Genomic DNA, 25010 nt, shown 5'->3' on the forward strand with positions numbered 1-25010 from the left:
CTGCTGCCAGTCAGGGTAGACAGTACTAAGCCAGTTGGATCAATGGTCTGACTCAGTATAAGGCAGCTTCCTAATTAGCTGGAAAGGATCCTAATCTCTCTCTCTCTCTCAGGCGTACCCATCACTCTCGCTAATCCCATGTGTGACAGCTCTTGCAAGAGTTTGCAAGCAAGCTGCCAGCAGAGGAAAACGGTGGTGCTGTAGGCGAGGCAGGAAACGAAACAATGGCCGTGGGGGGTAGAGACAAGGCGGCGGGGGCAGGAGAAAGCAGGGGGGGCAGGCAGACGGAGAAAACTGCACCGGCAATGGCAGCGGCAGGTGGGTGGGAAGACGGGGGAAGAAAGTGGTGGCAGCAGGTGGGCTGGGAAAGAAATCGTTGGCAGTGGGCAGGCAGAAACTAGAGGTGCAGAAGTTCTGCACCCGGGCCCAGCTAGTAACAATAACTTCAGTTCATCATCATCAAAGTTGTATTGCATATGACTAAAAGCCTTTTTAAAAAAACAGGTTTAAAGCAGTAGAACAAATTTTCAGAATAAAATAGACATAAACTTTAGTTAAAAGTACAGAAAGACAATCAGAACAAGATTCGCAATATGTAAAATACAATTTATTACACGGATGTCATTCATAAAAATCAACACATTGTATTCCATTCAAAACTCAAACTTGTCTCATCAATAAATACTGCCTAATCAGACGTGTGCATTGTGTCAACTTGATTTACAGTTTTGATAGTGCATTCAGTTTGTTACAGACATAATTTGCCACCAAGACTGCAAAGCTCAGAAGACCATTTTCCCAAACCGAAAAGAAGGGAACCGATTTATCAGGACCGTTCCCATGTAATGATAGTGTGTCAGTTACATTACAGCTAACTGGTTCTTGGTTTCTGCAGCTAGACATTTTCATGGGGGGGAAAGAACTGTCTTAGTATAAGTATTTACACCTCTATTGTCAAAAAAATAAATATTGAAAAACATCTATTCAGTTAGTGAATTTCAGTCTGTTGCCTGAATTACCAATACCAAAAGGCCAATAATTTAAATCTGGATTGATGCAACTACAAGACAAGCTCTATATATTCTTAGAAGGTATCCCTCACAAAGATATAATATTTTTAAGCAGAAGGGACTGGTTTAGAAGTGCCTTCAGTACATTCAGTACAAACATTCCTTTTTCTCTCCCAGCATGAGCTCTGCAAGTTTGCAGTGGGGTTCACTTTGAACTGGGAAAAAGTCAGCAGTGGACAGCACTGAGTGGCTAATACCAATAACATCACCAACACCCTACCCCTCAATCCCCAAAGCAGTTTTACTAGAGATGTGCAGAACGTTTTGAGCTTGAAATAGCCTGCCTCAAAATGGGCCATTTGGAGTGTTCCGAGCCAAAATGGAAAACCCTTCAAATGAAGGGTTCGTTCCGTCGGAACCAGCTTGACTGGTTGTTCCGATGGAACGCTCCGGGTATTTGCATCCCACGGAACGGAACACAAATGCATTTTCATTCCACAGAATGAAATGCAAATGTCCAGAATGTTCTGTTGGAACTACCAGTCGAGTCAGTTCTGACGGAATGAGCCCTGGCTCAGGGAGCCAGCGTGGTGTAGTGGTTAGAGTGCTGGACTAGGACCAGGGAGACCCGAGTTCAAATCCCCATTCAGCCATGATATTAGCTGTGTGACTCTGGGCCAGTCACTTCTCTCTCAACCTAACCACAGGGTTGTTGTGAGGAGAAACTCAAGTATGTAGTACACCACTCTGGGCTCCTTGGAGGAAGAGCGGAAGATAAATATAAAAATAAATAAAAAATAAATTTGAAGGGCACTCAGTTTTGGCTCAGAATGCTCCAAACAGCCTGTTTTGAGGCAGGCCATTCCGAGCTCAAAATATTCTGCACATCTCTAAGTTTCACACATTTTTAAAAAACAAAAAAGTTTGCAAGATTTGGAATAAGGTAAAGAATAAAAGTACACATGAATATATGTATCTGTGCCACTTAAATATTTAAAGGTGGTTAGCTTGCCTGCAGCATGGGAGGAGGGGGGAAGACCGATATCTGAACAGGCATTCAACCTGCTGGTATATCTGTCCGTCACGCAAATCGCAAAGCTAGACTCACACCACTGGAGATGTGAGAAGTTTTCCAGGCTTCTCCTTAGTCTCTGCCCTTGTCCCAAATGCACAGGCTGTTCAGGCAGGCATGGGATGCCAGTACTTTGAAACAACCATAGAGAACTGAGATCCTTAAAAACCACGGCATGATTAGGAACCCCAGCAGGTAAACAGAGCAGCATCTCAGATGATCATAATACAAATCATTGCAATCCCAAGAGAAAACCCTAGTATCCCCAAGATCACCATGGAGTGCACGGCATAGGTTCCCAAGATGGAAAGGCGGAGAATGTGGTGAACTAGCAGAGGAACTAGAATTGGGCAAGTTCGGACGTCACACCCTGCAGGAGCACGTGCTCCCACTTAACAACATGCTACCAAATTACCAACCTGCAGGCGCTGGGATCAGAGGTGCTCTTACCCCTGGACTTTGGGGCTGAAGTCCAGGGCCTTCACAGCCCCTGGGGGCCCCCAAATCCTCTTTAGTCTGTCCCGAGTGGTTGCTTAATTTGATGATGCTTAATTTGCAGGGGGGGGTGGCTTTAAGTTCAGACTCCCAAATTACCTAGGTGCATCTCTGGCTGGGGTTGTGTAAACCTGCTCGTATGGTCTGTCTCCATCCTTATGATAAGGGCCTAACTACAGGAGGAGAGCTGATCTTGTGGGAGCAAGCATCAATAGTGTCTTTTGCTAAGCAGGGTCTGCCCTGGTTTGCAATTGACTGGGAGACCACATATGAGATATTCCCCTTAGGGGAGGGGGCCGCCACTCTGGGAAGAGCAGAAGGTCCCAAGTTCCCTCCCTGGCAGCATCTCCAAAATAGGGCTGAGAGAGACTCCTGCCTGTAAACTTGGAGAAGATGCTGCCAGTCTGTGTAGACAATACTGAGCTAGATGGACGCATGGTCTGGCTCAGTAGGAGGCGGCTTCCTATATACATTCATGAGGGAAACATGGCTGCTGTTGACCTAAAGCAGGCCTGTTCAACCTTGCCCCCCCCAGCTGTTTTTGGACTACAACACCCATAAGCCCCAGCCACAGTGGACAACAGCCAGGGATTATGGGAGTTGTAGGCCAACATCTGCAAGAGGGCCGAAGTTGAGAAGCCCTGACCAGCAGCCATCCTGGCATCCAGTACCTCCCCATGCCAATTCCATGGCTGCCACTTCTGCAGGGGAAACACTGATCACGACATTATGTCATGGGCATTTTTTTTAAACTAAACTTTATCAGGGAGACCTTAAGAGGGGACATGGGTTGGAAGCACCCCAACAGCCTCCTTAATATGTAGTTAGACACTTACGGTCTGTCTCTGCCCCAAAACTCTGACAGTTTGCTCTGCTCAACCTCTGCTCAAGGTTCCTCTGTGACCTGGAGTTCTCTGTAATGTTCAGAGTTGAAGACAGTGGCCAACATGTAGACTTTAACTAAGTGCTGTCGGAATAACATTTTTCTGTTGTGCAAGGGATAAGGGATGATTTTTGTTATTCCCCCACCCCCATGTTCCTCTGCAGCTAACTGTGCATCCTGAAAATATGTCCACAAGGCAGTGTCCCCTGCAAAAGAGATCCCCAGATGTTGTTGACTACAACTCCCACCATCCCCAGCTGCAGTGGCTTTGGTTGGGGGTGATGGGAGTTGTAGTCAACAACATCTGAGGATCCCTGCTAGAGGGGACACTATTTTTGGTAGGCACAGGCAGCTGCAGGGGAATAGCTGGGAATCATCCTTTCCCCCTTGCGCAATAAAAAACACTGTTATGTTAAATATCCGCCTTAGTAGTAGTAGTAGTAATGCCAACACAATATTGGATATTAGCCATTGATATTGATATCCAACACAATCTGGATATCAGCCAGTATCTTGCATGAAGTGGGGATACATGTGCCTCCAAATATCAAAGAGAATGGGGAGCCTCTTTCCCACAGGAGAGCTCCACGTGTCCAGTGGAACCCCTGCACATACAGAACCCCAAGGAATCAGGTCACAGAGTGTACCTTATTTGGATTTTAGTAATCCCAGACATGTTTGCTGGGCATTTATTTACTGAAGTCAGGCCAAAGCACGTGGGTTTGTTTTTTTAAGCCACGCCTATCCTCGCAACAACCATGCAAAGTAGCTTATTTTATATATATTTACTATATTTATATGCCACACATGACAAAAGTCTCAAGGCAGCTAAGGTGAGTGATAATGAACGTTGTGGTTAAATGATTCAAACCCAGTACACTCGTAGGGATACTGGAAACTGCCTTCTAAAGAGTCAGATGATTGGTCCCTCTAGCTCAGCTTTTTCTAGACTGACTAGCACCATCAATCAAGGATTTCAGACATGCGTCTTTCCCAGCCCTGCTTGGAAATTCTGGGGATCGAACCTGGGACTTTTCTGCATGCAAAGCAGATGCTCTTCCACCGAGTTCTGGCTCCACCAATGACCTTCTCTAACTTATATCTCTGCTTATATTATGCCTGGTATGAAGGGCAGAGTTTGGACAGGAGGCCCCAGAGTCCAATTCCTGCCAACCAGGGCTGCTGACAGAAATCTTGCTCTCACTCCCCGTCTCTATCCCCTATAATTCATCTTACCATTATATTTAGTCTTTTTGTCCGATTATGAACTGACTTGAACATTCACAGACCTGCAAGGCAGGACAGATATTCTGAGTTAAATTTTGATTTTCAAATTTGATGTTTAACTTATTTAAAACGAGTTTTTAAATTGCTTTGAATTGTAGTTTGCATTTTCTTTCCCCCCCTTTTGGTCTGTTATGATTTAACATGCTGTGTGTTTTTTCTTCATGTTTTAATGCTGTGTTGTGAGCTGCCCAGAGAACAATTTGTTATGGGACAGCTAACAAAGTTTATTGTTGTTTTTTAAACAGTTTTTATTCTAGCAAAGTCTGGAGTAAGGGAAATACAGGTTGAAAAATATATTACATGTTAAAAGTGATGGGTCTGGGGTTTTTTTAAGTCTCCCTTTCTGACTCACAAACCTGTGCTGTAGACAGTTTTCATACCTTCCAAGGCAAACCTTGTGTTTGGAAGCCAATGGATTTGTTGAAATAAATATTTTTATATAAACAGAGAGTCAAACTCGATGTGATATTAGTAATTTCATAAGCCCCGCTGTACTAATGTGTAAGTAGTTCTTGCATAAATACTGTGCAAGGGGGTATAATCCAGCATTAGGACCCTATTTATTTATTAACACCACCTATTTTTCATAGCACCTATAACCAGGTCTCAAGGCAGTTCTCAACTAATTAAAACATCTATCAATGTTAAAATCAACAGTTAAAACAGATAAACAAAAAAATGAAAAATGAAAATTTTAAAATCCCCAGAGAGGGAAGGGGGGGCTTTAATCCTACCTGCTGCTGCCATCTAGGTCTGCCTGTCATGCACATGCGTGCGCGCACGCACACACACACACACACACACACACACACACACACACCATGTACTACACACAAAAAGCTTCCATTTTCTCCAATGAAAAGTTTTTTTTTCTTGCACAACCCAAAACACAATCCAGATTAGGGCCTCCATGGGGAGCAGAGTTAAACCTCTCACACTATGGTCCAGATTCCCACAACCCTCTCATACTGTTTATACAAGAAAAAGCAAGCACACCAGAATTAATGACACAACTACTAATGTCACCCCTAGTCTGGCCCTAATTAAAGGATATTTGATTGTGGGACGTCTCGGCCCTTGTGTTCTCAATACATGAAACAGCTTGGGGTCCTAACCCTGCAATAGCGCCCTTTACTTATTTAATGTATTTAAAAATATGTATTCTTATCCCCTCCAGTCAGAAGGTGAATGCCTCTACAACATTTAGACACATCAGCTGACATCCCTTGCAAAGGAAAGACACACCAGCTTTCCCAATGGTGTTGAGGCTTTGCACCCTTGGGTGCACAAGAGGAGGAAGTGAATTTTGGTAACTCCCCTCTGGCTCCAGGGGTGCCCTGTGTCACCTGACAATCTGTCCCCGACGGTTGCACAACCCTCAGGGCCACATTTTCAGCTGACATAGGGCACTCCTGGAGCCAGCAAACGTAGTTACAATCCGCTCTCCCTTTTGCGCACTCAAGGCTGCGCAGAGGGGAAGTGGGGAAGCTCGCCCTTGTAGAACACAGGAAGCGGCCTTATACAGAATCAGACCTTTGGTACGTCTGGCTCAGTATTGTCTCCACTGACTGGCAGAGGCTCTCCAAGGTTTCAGGCAGGATGCTCTCCCAGCCCTACCTGAAGCTTTTCCAGACATCAGGCTTTACCATGGGTTTTCTAAGAGGCTTTACTGAGTGTTTGAAGGTGCCCCCCCAAAAAAACTGATGCAAAAAGTGGGGATTTTTTTTAACCCAGATATAAATCAGGCAACACTCTAACATGCAATGGAAAAACCCTGAATTGTGTGTGAGGTGCTCCCTGATAGCTCACAGGGACTTCGGGCTAAATCTGGCCGATATGTGAGGACACACCTCCATTCTGGAGAAGATACAGAGACGGATCATACTAGACATGATCCATGCGTAGAGCCTAAGAGGGCTCTGTGGAGAGACTGGGCTTAGCCCGCTCTCCCCACAGACGAGCAGGGAGCTTGCCCTGGGCAGCCGGATTGGCCGCTCACATGACTACCGACTCCGTCACGGAGCCAGCAAGGGCGGCGGGGACTGGGGGCCACCGCAAGTGCATGGAGCATTCTGGGGAGTCCCTTGAGGCCGGGAGGCTTGTTGGGGCCTCCCAGTCAGGAGTCTCCACGTGAGTCGCTGCGGCATGGAACCAGGGTTAGTAGAACACTCACGAGTCATTCCACTATCTCATTGGGTGGGGGGAATTAAGCGGGCTGGGCTCCCTTAGCTAGCTTTCGAGCGGTCATGTGAATAGTCTCAAGGACTAAAAGCCAGGTGTAACAAACTTCCTGGAGATGCTGCTGGGGATTGAACCTGAGACCTTCTGCAATGCAAAACATACCACTGAGCTACGGCCCCTTCCCGAGCCCTTGTGCTGCCACAACTCCCTTCCCTGCTACTTGAAGGCTGCTCTGCATGTCAGCCACTGATTTTTAACTAGAACGATGCCTGTGTGGATACATTCTCTTGGACTCGACAGGAGTGCTCAGACTTTACACGATGGGGTTCTTAGGCCATTTTGTTTTGCCACTCAGTCTTCCATCAGTTTGCCAGCCCAAATCTTACAGTTCTACATCAAACCAATGCAGATAACTCCAGTGTGGTTGACTCGTAACACAGTTTGGTTAGCAGCATCTCTGAAACTCAAATAAAATTACTCATATGATATAATTTAAACTTTCTGAGGAACTACCAAATGACTGCCTCACAAACACATACCTTAAAACGATGCTTCACTTCAACTTAGCTTGATACTTAAAAGTTATTTCATTTTAGAACAGAGATTAAATGGCTGAATCTAAAAACGCTTTAAAAAGAAAGAGAAAGAATTCTTCTTACAAAAAATACACCTTTATATAACAGCTATTAACTTCAACAAGAAATGTGTTGGTTTGGTCAGATCTGATCCAGGAAAAACTTACATAAATGTTGACTTTATTAAGTTGAAAAGCTAAACAAATGAGTAACTCATGGCCAATGCAATGCTTCCCAGTTTCAGAAAAATGATGAAGGGACTAGGAAATATTAAATCTGTAGTTGGTATGTTTGAAATCTGAATATTTATTATTTGATATTAAATAATATTTAATATTTGAAATATTAAATCTGCAGGTGTTTGAAGAACCTGCCCCTGGTTTCTTAGCTGAATTGTTTCTAACTCAAGCTCTATTCATACAATATAACCAATGAACATACAAACTGCGTACCATGTGCAGATCTGTATGCAAATTTGTATACATTATGTTAAATGCACATTCAGCAGTATACTTCCTAGCTGTACTTTACTTTTGAAGGAGGCTGTATCTAGGTTCACTTTTAAAATGAACGCATGTACAATCATTCACACAAACACACGTACTTGTGTACAGACACCTGTAGACATGTACCATGTAATGTCTGAATATGGATTTAGTTACGACGTTAAGTATAGGTCTTTAGTTACAAAGTTAAGTAACAGTCAGCTGATCCTGGTGCAAAGCAACATCCAGCAGACATGAATGGCAAACAAAACAAAACAAATCAATGGGATTGTATTCATTCTGAATTGCACACCTTTTTTTAAGCTTCATATTCAGTGCTCAGTTGAGGAATGTTTCAAGAGTCAGGACGGCTTTGCACATTCCATAGAAGCTGAGAGAGAGGAAGCAAGACCAATTCAGCCTTCCTTTCCCCCATGTTCTGAAGTCTCATATGAAGGAGGGGAGATAGATGTTCTTTTCCCACATCAGGAGAACATCCACCTCCCCCAATGATGGGAGACTCAGAAGTAAGGAAAGAAGAGACACAAATCACTCAGACTTCTCTCTTCCTGCTTCTCCAGAATATGCGCACAAGTCATCAGATTCCCTGAAAAAAGCCGGAGTCCATTTTATTTCCTTTAGGAAGAAAGGTAATTCAAACCCATGCAAATACTACATACATCATGTGCACTAGAATACTAAATTCTGTTTTACAGGTTCTTTCGATAGAAGTCTGGCTCTAGAATTATTAAACTATGTCTAAGAAAAAAGGTAGCTTCAAAAACAGAATTAAAAACAGCTTATTATACCACACATAGATTTTCCACTGTATGATAAAAGTATATTACCTTTTCTGTATAAGTAGTGTTTGCGTATTGGCAACAATGTGATAACATTGACAATGTAGTATTCGGTCTTTTGACTATCACATTGTTGCTCATGATTTCTTAATTGTAGTTTTTTCCCTTCCTTTTTTTGCCAACTGAAATTTCTTCCTTCCTTCCTTTCTCCCACGATGTCATTCTGAATACATATTTGGAAACAGTGCTGAGAATTAAGCCCAGATCTGTAAAAGCCCAGAAAATTCACACCACGATTAATGTACAAGGTTCAAAATTCAAACCATGATTATGAAAATTCAAACCATGCTTAGGTACAAAGTACAAGGTTTCTGTTAGAATAGAAACCCGAGTTCTGAGAAACGTCTTAATAGTGTAAGCATTTTGAAAAATGGAACCAATTACTTGGGCAGCAGGGAGGGCTTTCTCTCATTGGAGATGCTTTAGCTCTGGATTTCTTGCATCAAGCAGAGAGTTGGACTGGATGGCTTACAAGCCTCTCCAGCTCTACAATACTTCTCGAGGCTCATATATGGGCTTGAGGATGGCATTACTGGTCTAATCGTTTCATAATGTGCCTACAATTGAGGATTAGGTCATGAACCGGATAGATATAGTGAACAAACAGTGGGGAAGTGTCTCCTGTTTACCCACCACATGTATTAAAACACATTGAGGCCATTCACACAATCGAAAACTGTGTTCTACCTGGGTTTGGGAACTGTGTGTGCTCCCAATTTTTGGTTGTGTGGAAGCAAGGTAGGAGGGAAACCTGGGTAGAAGTGATTGTGAGGAAGCAAGGTAGGAGAAAAAGCTATCCAGGTTTCCCTCCAACCTTCCTTCCACACAATCAAAAATTGGGAGCACACATTTCCCAAACCTAGGTAGAACACAGTTATCGATTGTGTGAATGACCTCATTATCTGGGTCATACATATACACTGTGCATCACAGTGTGATTCATGTGATTTGTACAAAATATGTGATCCTTCCTTACAAGGGCACTCTTTCGACCAGACTTCTAGGATGCACCTCAGAGCACCAGGGCGAGCTCCAAATGATTCCCGAGGGTACTCCACATCATGTGCAGCCCGCTCACAGTCCACCGGCCGATCTCCTCTTACACAGTGGAGGGTGGGGGCTGAGAGCCAGGCAGGCCTGGCTGGCCGCTTGCAACTCTTGCGCCTGCGCAGTGCAACCTGCAAGTGTTACAAGCAACATATGGAGGCGGGTCTCATGATGAGTGAGACCCACTTTGAAAGGGTTTGCAGGGAGAGTGGGCTAAGTCCGCTCACCCCGCAGATGATTAGCAAGCCCTGCCTGAGCGGTTGGATCGGCCGCCCACATGGCTGCCGGCTCCGTGATGGAGTCGGCAGGGGCTTGGGAGCTCGTGGGCCGCACGGCAGAGCATCCCGGAGAGACCCCCAAGCCAGGAGGCTGTTTTTTAGTTTTGTTTTTTATAGCAGCACACGATCCATTAACCCTGCTAACCTGGGCTAAGGGGAGGGCTTCTCAAGCGCGTTAGCCGCTTGTAAACCACCGGGCTCACCTGCGAGCCCGGTGGTTTACATGAGCAGCAAAAATCGGCTAGGCTCTCCTAGCCTGATTTTTGCTGGTCGTGAGAATATCCTCAGGAACTTGCCAATGCCTCCAGATCAGCTACCAAAGTTCTGCTCTCTGGTTCTCTTGCAGCAGATGTTCAACTGTCCCAGGGATAGGGCCTTTTTAGTAGCAGCCCCACAATCATGGCATTTTCTCGCCAGAGAGATCAGACCCTCCCCCCCCCGATTCGTCCAGTTATAGATGGAGGCTAAAGTCTCTTTTGTTCCAGCTGATTTCTTAACTGTGCATTCACTGTTACATTGTTCTACAGCTTATTGTTTGCATGTAGTTGTTTTTTAAATATTTTGTTAGCTGCTTTGCGAAGTCATTTAAAAGTAGGACATGACAGTAGACAAATACACAAGTGTTGCTTAATATGGGAAATGCAGAACCTGCTTCTCAACTGTGCATAAAAGGCAGGAGAGGCGTGTAAACTATCTTTAAAAGTTTACAAGAATTTGGCATTAATACTTCTTTCGCCAAAAATTTTTCCTGGCCTGGGAAGAATAACTTTTCCAATGTGTGTGCCCATTTGCCATATTATCGCTGTCTCTCTGTTCTTCTGACAGAAGCAGAAGGCAACAATATCAAATATTGATCTTCAGCTGGTGGGTTGTAAAGCACAAATGGATCGGACCCTAGTCTGAGGTGCACTGCAGCAGTGGTATTTTCTTTTTTGGTTCACAGAACCAGCATGGCACAGTGGTTAGAACATTGGACGAGGACTGGGGAGATCTGAGTTCAAATCCCCTTTCAGCCATGAAACTCAGTCATTTCTCCCTCAGCCATAACCATGTTCACCACTCTGGGCTCCTTGGAAGAAGATCAAGATGTAAATGTAAAATAAATAAATAAATAAATAAATATGTTTGTCTTAAGGGACAGAGAGAGAAGAAGAAAATACAAAGGAGAAAAAGGATAAACAGAGGGCTGATTTAGATGCCATACATAAACTCGGTTAGAGCTGGGCTCCACGCAACATCCCTGAGAAACGGTGCTTCCTCCTCCCATCCCCATGTGAGTGTCTGCCTCCTATCTAGGTTTTAAAAATCCAGGATTGGTTGTGTCATCCAAACCCATCAGTTTCACCTTATTCTAAACTACCTGCTTAAAATAACCCAATATACACATCTGAAATGAGTTGCAGATCTCGGGTTATTTGAAGGAAGTTGGTTAGAATAAGCTGAGATTGGTGGGTTCGGACGACACAACCCATCTCCACTTTCTTTTTTAACCTACACAGGAAGTAGATGCTTACGTGGGGGTAGGAGAGAGGAGGGGCACCCCTGAGATCTGGGGACATCATGCAGAGCCCAGAGGTTCTACATGATATCTGAACCAACACTAAATATTAAAAATGGGTCCCATTGTTGTACATAGGGGTTAGAGATGGGTCCCAGGTCACTAAGCGTTGAAGACAACTGGTGAAGACGACTCCATTTCTGTGTGCACCATAAAAAATGCATGCACAAAAATTCCATGGAAGAGCAAAAGAAAGGGAAGTGGGGGCGGGAGAGAGAGAGAGAGACTCCTTACTCTTAGAGTATGATCCCACGATCCTGAGCAGAATGCAGTCCCATCAGGTGAAACCCTCAAAGTGCTAACACGATTCTCATGGCCAAACAGAATGGACACACGAGACCCTTTCAGGACATCCCACACGTTGATGGTGTAGTCGTTATAACCAGCAAATAGTAAGCGGCCTGCAAAAGAAAGTTCATGGACAAAGAATAATGGTAAATTATTGCAATGACTGTTTATTAGGCCTGTGAATGTCGCAAAATGTCAGATTCCGATTCAACTGTCACACTATCGGGAGGCGCTGTGTCGGTCCTCGCAACTGTCACATGTGTTGTGCTGTGCACCTTCTGCAACAGGGCACCTTCTGCATTGCATCCTATGCCATTTTGGGGGTCCCCTGATGATAGCAATAATAACAGTAACAATAATATAATTATTCCCTGCAAACTGGGCAAAGAGGCAACCAAAGTGGTTCGTTTATATTTAGAGCGAAAGCAACTGTCCCTGTTCAGTCCAGCAAGGTGTCTCTTCCAGTGGCTGTTGTTGTTGTTTTGTGTGTGTATGTATGTGTATGTTTGTGTGCATGCGCTTTAAGTGTGAGTCCTTTCGGGATAGGGAGACTTGTTTCATTTCTTTTGCTGCGTATACTGTTAACCTTCTTTTTAAAAATTGTAATTTTAAATGTTGTTTTAGCTGGGTCTTTAAACTTGTTTAACTTAACTTGTTCCATTTTATTAGTCTTTTATTTCACATTGTATCTATTTTATTAATGTTGTGGGCAGCCCCGAACAGTAGTGTACTGGAGGGGCAGGGTATAAATATTTTAAATAAATAAATAAAATAAACCCATGATTTCCAGTATTTATATACAATCTTTTAACCAGAAAGGGGAAAAAAAAAAAAGGAAAGGTAGTGTGCAGACAATAATAAACAGATTAAAAGTAAGCCAATAAAGCTGACTTTATTACAGCCAATTCAGAACATTTCCCATTGATTCCAGTTAATTTTAGAAGTCCTGGTGTGAAGATCAAGTTTTTGCATATCTCCCCAAAGAGACCAAAAACAAAACATAAATAAACGTGGAGGATTAAGCAATGAGGCAGAAAGAAAATGTAAAGTTGCAGCTGTTGCTATGCTTGCATCCCAGCTTCCTTTTAGAAAACTCAATGGCTGGATTCAGATATAACAGAAAACCACAGTTTGGGCAACCACAGTTAAGAACCTGCTCCACGGTTTGAGCTTCCAGTTGTACAACAGATCATTTCTGACCGACTCAAGATTAGTTACGGGAAGAGAGCTTGTCTTGTGTAAAGTGTGCCATGCCGTCGAGTCGGTGTCAACTCCTGGCAACCACAGAGCCATGTGGTTTTCTTTGGTACAATACAGGAGGCGTTTACCATTGCCATCTCCTGCGCAGTATGAGATGATGCTTTTCAGCATCTTCCTGTATCTCTGCTGCCCAATATAGGTGTTTCCCATAGTCTGGGAAACATACCAGCGGAGAGTCAAACCGGCAACCTCTGGCTTGTTAGTCAAGTCATTTCCCTGCTGCGCCAGCAGCAAGCATGAATTGTTCCCTTTGCTAAGCAGGGTCTGCCCTGGTTTGCATTTGAATGGGAGACTACGTGTGTATTATTAACCGTATTAAGTTTATTGTTGTGACCACAGGCCATAACATAGCATAACATAAAAGAAGAAATACAACATACCAAGAAGTTATATGTTTGGTTAAGCGAAAACCAATGCTACATTTCATAACATATACATTTCATTCTAAAAGAAAGCATAGTAAAGTAGCAACTTGACAATTTGACAGTGGAATCGCATCCACAAGAAGTTCTACATCCAACCCCTTATGATTATTTATCTTCAGTGTTTCCCCCCTGATCTCATCATAAATAGGGCAACAGAGGATAGATGATGCCCTCCACTTGACCAGTGCCACAAGGACAAAGGTGCTGTTCCACTGAGAGTTTACTAAATCTCCCTTCAAGATATGCTGAAGGCACAGCCAAAGCGGGCCCTCAAAAGATTTCCCAATGAAGGAGTAGAGGCTTCAAGGAAAGGGCTGAGCCCCCTCTCCCACATCCCTTCCACTCACCACCAGCATACAATATTACATCTGACCAATCACGTGAAGCATTTGTTCTGCTTCAAAGAGAAACCATCTTTGGCATGATGGAAGAGAGCAATCATTCACAGGCAACAGCATAAACAGCAGGTCTTTTTCACACAGCAAACCAGTAGATCACATGAAAAGCATCTGGTTTGCCCACATCATCAGTTGGTTATGATCAATGTTGTGCAACTTCATTTGCTTTGTTCTTAGTGGTTTGCTAACAAGTTGGCCACTTAAAGGCAATTCCTAAAGCATATCTCACTAATCTTCACGGGCACATCAGAACATACAAAGAGCCTTGATGGGTCAGACCAAAGGAAAGCATTCTGTTTCACACAGTGATCAACCAGATGCCTCTGAGGAGAAGACGACATGGATTTCCTTTATTGTGTGTTTTTAAAAAGTTTTTAAAGAGTTTTGTATTGTATTTTTAATTATTCTGTTTTTAAATATCGCATTTATATACTGCCCCATATAAAAGCTTTGGGCAGTTTACAAATCAAACACATATTTTGTGTTTTCTGGTTTATATTGTAATTTGTTTGTCTTGTTTTATGTGTTTTTAGTGAGAGCTTTTTTTCCTTTCTGTTGTGTTGTTGTGAGCTGCCCAATTTATGGGGCAGCTAACAATTAAGGTTAATAATAATTAACCTCATTAATAATAAGGTTAATAATAATTAATAATAATAATAAACTTAATTTATTTATAAATTTTATATAATAAATATGACGTTATATAATAAATAATTAACTTATAATTATTAATTATTATTATTTTTGTTTACACAGTCAGACAGGTGTTATTGACTGGTCCGTTTTATCCAGACATCGAGTCCCTCTCAATCACGTGGGATGGCTGAATGTTATTATCAATGTTGTTGCTGTTATTATTATAGATATCGTCTATAGGTGTTATTGACTGGTTTGTTTTATCCAGACATCGAGTTCTATATTGGGCAGCAGTGATATAGGAAAATGCTGAAAGGCCTCATCTCATACTGTGCAGGAGGCAGCAATGGTAAACCCTCCTGTATTCTACCAAGAAAACCACAGGACTCTGTGGGCGCCAGGAATTGAAATCGACTTGATGTCACACTTTACCTTTACCTCGTAGTAGTAGTAGTAGTAGTAGTAGTAAGGCGGCTGCTCACTCCAAACTACCAGGATTGCGTGAAGCACATAATCACTTCCCTCCTGACATTCTTCCTCCTCCTGACATTCTTCCACCCACACCAGGGTTCCCTCTAACAGGCATTCCCAGATGATGTTGACAACAACTCCCATAATCTCCAAGCAAAAGCCATTGCAGCTGGGAATTCTGGGAGTTGTAGTCAACAACATCTGGGAATCCCTGTTAGAGGGATCACTGGCCCACACAACCACTTCTTGGGAGTACGCGTTGCTCTTGAATCCCAGCTAGAGCTGTCTCCTCCCAGGATTGTGGTCATGAGAACATGGCTTTAATTTCATAAGGCTGTGAAATTACCTCTTTTTCCTAAACCAGAGAGATACAGAAGCTAAGGCGGTTTATTTATTATATTTCTGTATTGCACTAATATTGGGCCTTTCCTACATCATGGCAGTGCCCATGAGGTTCCAAGGGGCTGACCCCACAGAGACCTGCTTAGCTTCAGTATGCTTGCTGTATCATGGGGTCTTCAGACCACTCTTGAGACTAAGCAATAACTGTCCAAAAGCAAGACTAGTGACCGGTTTAGAGAAAGTTGAGATGCAAGCTCAACCAAAGCCAGCTTGGTGTAGTGCTTAGAGTGTTGGGCCAGTCGTGGGGAAGCCAAGGTTCAAATCCCTGATCAGCCATTCATTCTCTCTCACTAAGCTTAGCTCACTTCACAGGCTGTTGTGACAAGAAAATGGAGAGGGGAGAACCTTGTACACCACCCTGTGCACCTTGAAGGAAAGATGGGTTAACACCAACACCACCAATTACTCCAGTATTGAAAGAGCTACACTGGTTGCCAATAAGTTTCCAGGCAAAATACAAAGTGCTGGTTATAACTTATAAAGCCCTAAACAGCTTAGGCCCTGGGTATTTGAGAGAAGGTCTTTTTAGCCATGAGCCCCACTGAGATCAGGAGACATTCGCCTGCAGTTGCCACTGGTTTGTCTGGTGGCAACTCATGGACGGGCCTTCTCCGTTGCTGCCCCTGGCTTTGGAATGTGCTCCCTGCTAAAAAAAGAGCCTCCCCATCTCTGACAACTTTTAAAAAGGCAGTTATGACACATCTGTTCACCCAGGCTTTTAATTCGATATTGTTTTAACAGTTTTTAACATTGTTTTCAATTTTAAATTATTGTTTTTAACCTTATTTTGTATTGTTTGTATTGTTTTTTTGTAAACCACTCAGAGACGCAAGTTTTGGGCAATATACTGAATGAATAGACTTCTAAAATCCCAGAGAGTGTCCGCATGTGACCTCTGAAAACAGTCATTCTGGAATGATTCAACAGTTTAGTGGTTCTTTCACTAATTAAGTTATTGAAGCTCTTCTCACGATCCATGAGAAGAGCTTCTGTCGGGCTTGCGGGGACGAGCAGCCGCTCTTAGCTGGGCAGCCAGATCGGCTGTCCTCACGGCTGCTGGCTCCGTAATAGAGCCAGTGGTGTCTGCGGGGATCGGGGGTTGAGCGCCCCCCAGAAGTTCCAGGATGCCTCGCCCAAGTGTGCAGGGCATCCTGGAGAGACCCTGGGAGGCTGCTTGTACACGAGCAACCAAATGGGGTTAACGGAGTGCTCGCTTCGTTAACTTCATTTAAAGGGAGGGGAAATTAGGCAGGGTAGCCACCTTGGGAGCACTGGGCTGGTCTGTGAGTCCGGTGGTTCCCACGAGCCCTGGAAAGTGGGCTAAGCTCACTTGGCCCACTTTCCAGTGATCATGGGAATCGCCTCATTGTGTTGTAGAAAGAAATCAGGCCCAACGGAAAAGGAGCCATCTGTCCTTCATCAGCTGCACTGGCTTCCAGTCTGTTTCTGGGCCCCATTCAAAGAGATAGTTTTAACCTTTAGGTTAAATGGATTGGGACCAGGTTACCTAAGAGAGCCACCTTGCCCCATGTGTCCTGACTTGGACCTTAAGCTCTTTTTCGGAGGTCCTGTTCTGAGGGCCCCTGCCAAACGAGGCGAGGTGGGGGCTACTAGGGAGAGGACCTTTTCGGTGGTGGCACCCCATCTATGGAATCGTCTCCCCAATGAGGCTCACCTGGCATCATCACTTTGTTCTTTTAGATGTCAAATCAAGACCTTTCTGTTCACTCCGGCTTTTAAAAACTGATTTAAAAAGAAGTTTAAGTCAAGTCTCACCACTAAGAGAGAAATCCACACTGGATGCCCCAAAGATGATGCTCTCCTTGGCATAAATGGCCACTTCTCTGTCTGCTCGGAGGTCATATAATCGGCACTGAAAGGAAAGAAAGCCATGATCTTCCTCTAGAAATGCCACAGCCCTGATAATATGGCTACGTGAAACAAACCATGGCCACAGTGTGGTCTAATATCCTTAGTTGTTTACCGAGCTCTCTGAGTTTAACTGTGGGGAACTGTGGCTACTTCAAAAGCAAAAGGGGAAACAATTGATCTTCTCCTTTGTCACCCAAAGGGCAGGGGGTAGAGGTTTGCAAGGGGGAGGGCAGGCTTGTGCATAATCCGCAATGACAGCAGACCTGCATAGACACCAGCAGAGTTCCCTGTAAGAGGGATTTCCCAGGTGTTGTTGCCTACAACTCCCACAATCCCCAGCCAAAGGCCACTGCGGCTGGGAATGCTGGGAGTTGTAGTCAACAGCTGGGAATCCCACTCACAGGGAACATGGGACACCAGATGTGCAGTGGAGGCAGTGCCAACTCTACAGAGCTACTGTGCCTGTCTGAAAGGACTCGCGACAGAACAGAGCCACTGGGCAACGTGCAGAAGGGGCCTCTTTGAAATTAATGGGGCCTACATTCGTTGGGACTGACTGATGTCAAGAGCGCCTGTGGCCAGCCGCCCATGCCCCAGAAGGAAGAAATGGGTCCCCTCAATATTTTTCTGTGGCGCCAAAGGTGCTCTCAATGCTTTATGAGAAAATTGGGGTGGGGGAGATGCTCGCCACTCACCCACCAAGCCCCCACTGCCCTGCTAAAGCTCTGCTCACCACAACCCCCATACGGGGGCCAGCACTACCCCCCCTCAGCACCCTCCCTGGCCTTGCCACTTTCCCTCCTGCCGCCGCCGCCATTTCCCAGCGGTTGAATGGATTCTTTTCTCTCTCAAGTGAGTAAGGGAGGAAGAAGCCCACCCAGCCCCTGAACGTCATAGTTGCTGGCCGGAAAACGGCAGTTGGTGGGGGAGGAAAGGTCTGGCAACAGTCTAGGAAGCTGGGTCACACACAGGGGCTGCGTACTTTGTGGGGCCACTGCAGAGGTGGCTGGTGAGGGGGGGGGGAACGACGACAGGTGAGAGTCCCCTTCTTGGAGGGGAGGGCCCTATGCTCTTTTGATTCACCCACCCGTTTACAGTTACAGAGAGGAGAGGAGAGCTGGTCTTGTGGTAGCAAGCATGACTTGTCCCCTTAGCTAAGCAGGGTCCACCCTGGTTGCATCTGAATGGGAGACTTGATGTGTGAGCACTGCGAGATATTCACCTCAGGGGATGGAGCTGGTTCCAAGTTCTCTCCCTGGCAGCATCTCCAAGATAGGGCTGAGAGAGACTCCTGCCTGCAACCTTGGAGAAGTTGCTGCCAGTCTGTGAAGACAATACTGAGCTAGATAGACCAATGGTCTGACTCAGTATATGGCAGCTTCCTATGTTCCTACAGTTACGCTCCTGAATAGCGTTTAATCGTGACTAACTAATCTGTGAGTGAATGAGTGAGTGAGTGAAAACACACTAACCACTAACTAGTCAAAATCAGCATCTGAAATAACTAAGGAAAGGAATGTCACACACACACACACACACACACACACACACACACACACACACACACACTCCAACCCAAAAGATTCCATGGAAGAATGAACTAAAAACAGAGAAAAATGGCGGCAGGGGTGTGGTGGGGTAGCAAAATGAACAGGAGTATAGCAAGCAAACCTGCTAACTGGGCAAAGAGGCCCCTTTTCAAAGTGGTGATGCACTTACTGAGCAGGGAGAGAGCAACTGGCACTATCCATCCCCAGCACAACGTCCCTCCAGCAGTTCTTGCTGGTGCCTTTCTTAGGTTTCTTTTTCAGATTGTGAGCCCTTTGGGGTCAGGGAGCCATTTCATTCATTCAATCATTCATTCATTCACTCATATCTGTATAAGCCTCTTTGTGAACTTTTGTTGAAAAGCGGTATATAAATATTTCTCAGATTCGTAAGCAAACACTGTTTATTATAAGTACCCTGAGCAGCATTGTGCTGGATAGCAAGAAATAAATATTTCAAAATGAACAAACAAACATATCCAGGAGGTGAGCATCAACTGAGATACACCATGTTTTTTCTTCCAGGAATCTAACATGTGAGGAGAGGTCTATCAACGGCTACTAGTCGGAGGGCAAGTGGCCACCTCCAGCTTCAAAGGCAAGGTGCCTCTGAGTACCAGTTGCAGGGGAGTCACAGCAGGAGAGAGGGCATACCTTCAACTCCTGCCTGTGGCTTCCAGTGGCATCTGGTGGGCCACTGTGGGAAACAGGATGCTGGACTAGATGGGCCTTGGGCCTGTTCCAGCAGGGCTGTTCTTATGAGGCAAAGCTGCCCGCCAGAAATACACTTGGCCCCTTCTGTGCTGCCCCCATACACTTTTAGTTCTGTCGCTGCCATTGTGAGAGCCACCTTAAGCTGCTCTGAGGTTTTTGGAGGGAGAGCCGGGTATAAGCATGGCTCATACATCAATCCGAGGACATTCACACAATCAAAAACTGATTGGGAGCAGTGTGTGCTCCCAGTTTTTGGTTGCGTGGGAAGCACGGTAGGAGGAAAAGCCACCCAGGTTTTCCTGCTACCTTGCTTCCACACAACCACTTCTGCCCAGGTTTTCCTCCTACCTTGCTTCCACACAACCGAAAATTGGGAGCACACAGAGCTTCCAAAGCCGGGTAGTTTCTGATTGTTTGAATGACCTCTCTGTAGATTAGGGGCATAGACAGGTTGGTGGTGACTCTGGGGCAAGATTTAAGGATGGGCTTACCCCGCCCCCCGCAGTGCCGCCACCTTCTTTGTTGTTGCTTCTACCGGCTGGGTAGTTCACTGGTCTCCATGTACATTTATAGGGCAAAGAGCAAGAAGGCCCACTGGCCGGCGGGGAGGGGTTTTGGCCATGCACTCCCAACCCCAGCTTGGGAAAAGGTCAGATTTTCTCAATATGAAAGAATGCAACCTACCGTGGCATCGTCGGAGCCCGAGGCAAAAGCATCTCCACTTGGGTAGTACCTAAGCAGGGAACAAAAAGCATCGTTATGTCAGGAAGGCAGGACAGAAAGATAATGCTGACAACATGCCTGTAGCTAGGGGGGATCATGGGCTCATGCTCGCTCCTCTCCCCAGCGGCCCCTCAGAAGCACCAGCCACACCTCCTGTGTGTGACATCACAGGTAGGGGGCATGGCCAGCACCCAGAAGGGACCACACCGCCCTTTGGAACTCATTGCCCAGCTGGCTTTGTTGTCGGCTGGATTTTTCTTCGTTCTCTCCCTCCCTCGGGGAGAGAACGGAGAAAACATCCAGCCGGCAATGAAGCCAGCTGGGAATGAGGCTGGTCGGAGCTCGGAAGGAAGCCAGGGGACTCCCAAGAGGTAGGCGGCTCGTGTTCTTTGAACCTGCCCGCCCAGCTATAGCTCTGCTCCTGGCTGATGACTTGCCAGTGCTTATCAAGGGCTTTGGAGTGATACTTAAGAAATATCAAATAAATAATACTATATGACTGGTAGCCGGGGTGGAGGGTGGGATGTACACACAAGCTAGTTCTTGAACTGTCTCTTGGTGAGTAATCAGAAGAGAGGACAGGCTCCCTTCCCTAGGGGGTTCCTATAAGAGAGATCCTCCCTTCACCCCCCTGCAACACCCATTATCCGGGCTGACACCACCACTGGGCAAGCGAAGGCAAGCATAGGCCCAGTTCTGCAGGTGCCATCCTGCTTCTCCACTGGCAAGTGATGGCAGCTTAGATGAGAGGCAAGGGGGACAGCCCCTTGGATCTCCCCTCCCACCATCTAGAGAGGCTTTTTACTAGTCAGTACCAGTGCACAATTCTATAATGTGATGTACAAATGGGGGGTGGCAGCCAACTGACCTGACACTATTAATATCCGATTCGTGGGTTTCAAAGGATTGAATACACTGGCCAGTCCGCATGTCCCAAACCATTGCTTTTTTATCACACCCCTAGAAAACAAACACAAGGATCCAGTCATATCATCTATGCAGCTTATACGCAAATTCGGATGGTAGATGGTCATTAGCCTGATTCAGACATTATGCTGTACGAGTGTACAGAAATCTGTACACTCGTACATCTGTTGGTGTGAATGACTGTACCTGGGTTCATTTTAATAGTGAACCTGGAAACAGGCCCTTCAAATGCATGGTACAGATAAGAAGTGTGCGGCCGTACCTGCTTTCAGCACAACATGCGAATGACTGTACCAATGCAAGGTATCTGTATCTGTGTACACTCTTTACCCGTTGCACGAGTGTTGAACATAACAAGTGAATGGGCTCATGGTCAGCCCTCAGTCTGAGCACCTGACATGCATACTGTAGAAGTAATCCTTTCCAGGTGTAAGAGTGACAAGTACAGAGTCTGCCTCGGCTATCAAGCATTTTGGCAAACTGTGCTCTGTGTCAAGAGTGACACAGAGTGTCAATTGACCTCTTGTCCTGAGGTCAATTGCTTTGTTGCAAACCTATGTTCAAGGGACTTGGATTACTGGGTTGACACTCTCAGCATAGCTGTAGGCACCAAAACCATGTCTCGTAGGAGCACAGGAAGCGACAACTCAAATGTCTCAGTGGGCCAGAAAGAACCATGACTTGATATCGAAGGGGCCAAGGTCAAATTTCAGTGCATTGACTATTGCAGTAAAGTTAATAAGGATGTGCACGAATCAAGTTTTGTGATTCAATTTTAATTCTAATTGAATCTGCCCGATTCAATCTGAATTCAAGTCGAATTGGATAGAAACACAGTCGATTAGATTTGACCCTGTTTTGGGTACCTTTTTTTTAACCAATAAGGGTGCCTCAATGGTTTTTAAAAGGCACCAAACCGGTTGTCAAATTGAATTCAAATCAAATTATCCTTTTTAGAGGTGAATTCTAATTGCTCGAATCGCCCAGATGTGAGTCGAATCGATTCAAATTCAAATCAATTCGCACATCCCTAAAAATTAATGATAAAGATCAGTATTAATTAAAACAATTACGAGTTAATTGTGGGTCTTGCCCACTCCCCAGGGGCCTACACAGGGGCATAGCTGGGGAGGGTGGGCTTGTGTTCACCCTTCTCCATAGTGGCCCCTCGTATGCACCAGCCACACACCCCAGCTACACACCTCCCCAAGTGAGGGAGAGATTATAGCTCCACCCCTGGGCCAACAATTTCAACCAGTGATAGTGGCCGGAAAATAAGCCCTGTCCTTGTGCAGTCAGTGGGGCACCTGCTTGTGACACACACACACATACACACGTATGTTCTTTGGGGCTCCTGCTGCTGGCTACCTGTGGGCCAGCAAAAACATCTCTGCGGGCTGGATCCGGCCCCCAGGCCTTATGCGCTGCAGGCCTGGTCTACACTGGCAGGCAGGAGTCTTTCCTAGTCCACCCTCGAGATGCCGGGCATTGAACCTGAGACCTTCTGCATGCAAAGCAGATGCTCTTCCACTGAGCTACAGCCCCATCCCTTGTCTGCTTTGACCAGACAGGGACACTGAGCAACCACATCTGAAAATATTCTCTTTCACTGGGAGACTAGTGATCTAGATAGTAGGGATGTGTGAGCCAACTCGGATCAAGCCGGCTCGGCTCGGCGGATTCGGGGTCAAACAGGACGAGCCTCGGCCGGTCCGAGTTCAAACCAAACCACGCCCGGTTTGAACCGAGCCAAGCTTGGAGCTATACTGGTAAAGGGGGATCTGGTGAGGATTCCCCTTTACCAGTACAGGTAGGGGCAGAGGGGCTGTCAAAAGTATAGGCGAGCGGAGTAAATCTGTACCTGCAAGTAGAAAACGAGGCAGTGGCTCCCCTCTTCTCTCGTTCCCAGCCTCCCCTGCTGGCCTCCCCCTGAGTAGCCTTCTCTGGCCCGGTTCAGGCCTCTGCGCACGTGTGGGAGCCATTTTAGTGACCTCTCTGCAAATGGCCTCTGCACATGCGCAGAGGTCACTAAAAATGGCCCCCGCGCATGCGCAAAGCCCAAACTGGCCACACACACCCCCGCCCCGCCTGTGGCAGCCACAGCTTCTACTTGTAAGTATAGATTTACTCCCACCCGCCCTATACTTGGAAAAGCCCGCCTGCCCCTGTACTGGTAAAGGGGAATCCTCACCCGATTCCCCTTTAGCAGTATAGCTCAGAGCCGGGCCAACACTGAGCCAGGCCAGGAACCGACATATTTGGTTTTGTGCATATCCCTACTAGAAATAGATCCAACATCTGTCATGCTTTCCAGTCCCTGGATAGACAATTTTTCCTCATTCTGTGTAAACAGAAGTTTACTTTACCCCTGATACAAATGTGTTCCCAGTTTCCGAAGGAGCAAGATCCAGGCATAGGACATCGGCCCCGTGGCCGTGAAAGCTCTGCAGCAGCTGTCCGCTTTCGACATCCCAGAGAGCACAAGTGCCATCCCCACTCGCAGTCAAGATCTTGAGAAAGAGATAGAAGGAAGAGATAGCAACAGTGGGAAAGCTCACCGAGGCAAACACACTGGTTAAATCCAATTTCACTGCCATTCCGAGACAAAAACGGCAATGCCTTATATCAGGTCTTATTGGGGGAGAGCTGGTCTTGTGGTTGCAAGCATGAATTGTCCTCTTTGCTAAGCAGGGTCTGCCCTGGTTTGCATTTGAATGGGAGACTAAGAAGGCCCTGCTTAGCAGAATTCATGCCCACTACCACAAGACCTGCTCTCCTCCCCTAAAAAGCTCCGTAGTTGGAAGGACAGTTACACAGAAACACAGGAAGCGGTCTTATGCTGAGTCAGCCCATTGGTCCACCTGGCTCGGTATTGTCTACACCAGGGATTCACAACGTTGGGTCCCCAGATGTTATTGGACTCCCATAACCCCCAGCCCCAGTAGCCTTTAGCTGGGGATTATGGGAGTTGAAGTCCAATAACATCTGGGGACCCAACGTTGAGAATCCCTAGTCTACACTGACTGGAAGTGGCTCTCCAAGGTTTCAGGCAGGAGTTTTCCCCAGCCAGCCAGCCCTATCTTAGAGATGGCAAGGAAAGAACCTGGGACCTTCTGCATGCAAAGCACGATGCTCTGTCATTCTTCAGGAGTGGCTAGGCAGATGTTCCTGGAGAGCTCACGTATACAGCATGATGGAGACAGCAGGTCCTGTTTGCCTCCAGTACCTTGTAATCAAGAGATATACTTTTCGGAACCTGGAACATGTTCTTCACAGTTATGGCCAACAGCCACTAATAGCCCTTGGCTGGACCAAAATTTGAAAATACATAATAACAAAGTGCATCTGAGCATATGCAGAGAAGCACTGGATAACCATCACAAATCCCACACATCTGGGACCAGGGGCACAACGTCTGAGTAGTCTTCAGACTTGACAAGCCCCCTTTTTAGAAATCAATCACAGTTCAAGCAGACACTTTGGAGAGAATCTCTTATATCTATTTCAAAAAGAACTGGAAATGTTATGATCCTTAGAGACACATAACTGGAGCACTTGTGGGTGAGAGGGAGATACCAGCAGACTCAGGGTAATCTGCAGATACACTGATTTTACA

The 25010-nt window shown here is 45.7% G+C and overlaps 1 protein-coding gene across 2 annotated transcripts in view; it reads right to left on the minus strand.

Moving 5' to 3' along the window:
• Positions 1–585: 585 nt before the first annotated feature.
• GNB5 (G protein subunit beta 5) overlaps positions 586–25010 on the minus strand; it is a 42047-nt gene continuing 17622 nt past the window's right edge. For both annotated transcript variants that reach the window (XM_053272246.1, XM_053272245.1), the window contains 7 exons: positions 23761–23904; positions 21336–21427; positions 20429–20477; positions 17388–17484; positions 11966–12132; positions 8837–9054; positions 586–7555 (listed from right to left, as the gene is read on the minus strand). In XM_053272246.1, coding sequence (XP_053128221.1) covers positions 9043–9054; positions 11966–12132; positions 17388–17484; positions 20429–20477; positions 21336–21427; positions 23761–23904 — 561 coding nt within the window. In that variant the 3' untranslated portion in view covers positions 586–7555; positions 8837–9042. The remainder of the gene's footprint in view (positions 7556–8836; positions 9055–11965; positions 12133–17387; positions 17485–20428; positions 20478–21335; positions 21428–23760; positions 23905–25010) is intronic.

Source organism: Hemicordylus capensis, chromosome 10 (assembly GCF_027244095.1).
Source record: "Hemicordylus capensis ecotype Gifberg chromosome 10, rHemCap1.1.pri, whole genome shotgun sequence".
NCBI classification, from domain to species: domain Eukaryota; kingdom Metazoa; phylum Chordata; class Lepidosauria; order Squamata; family Cordylidae; genus Hemicordylus; species Hemicordylus capensis.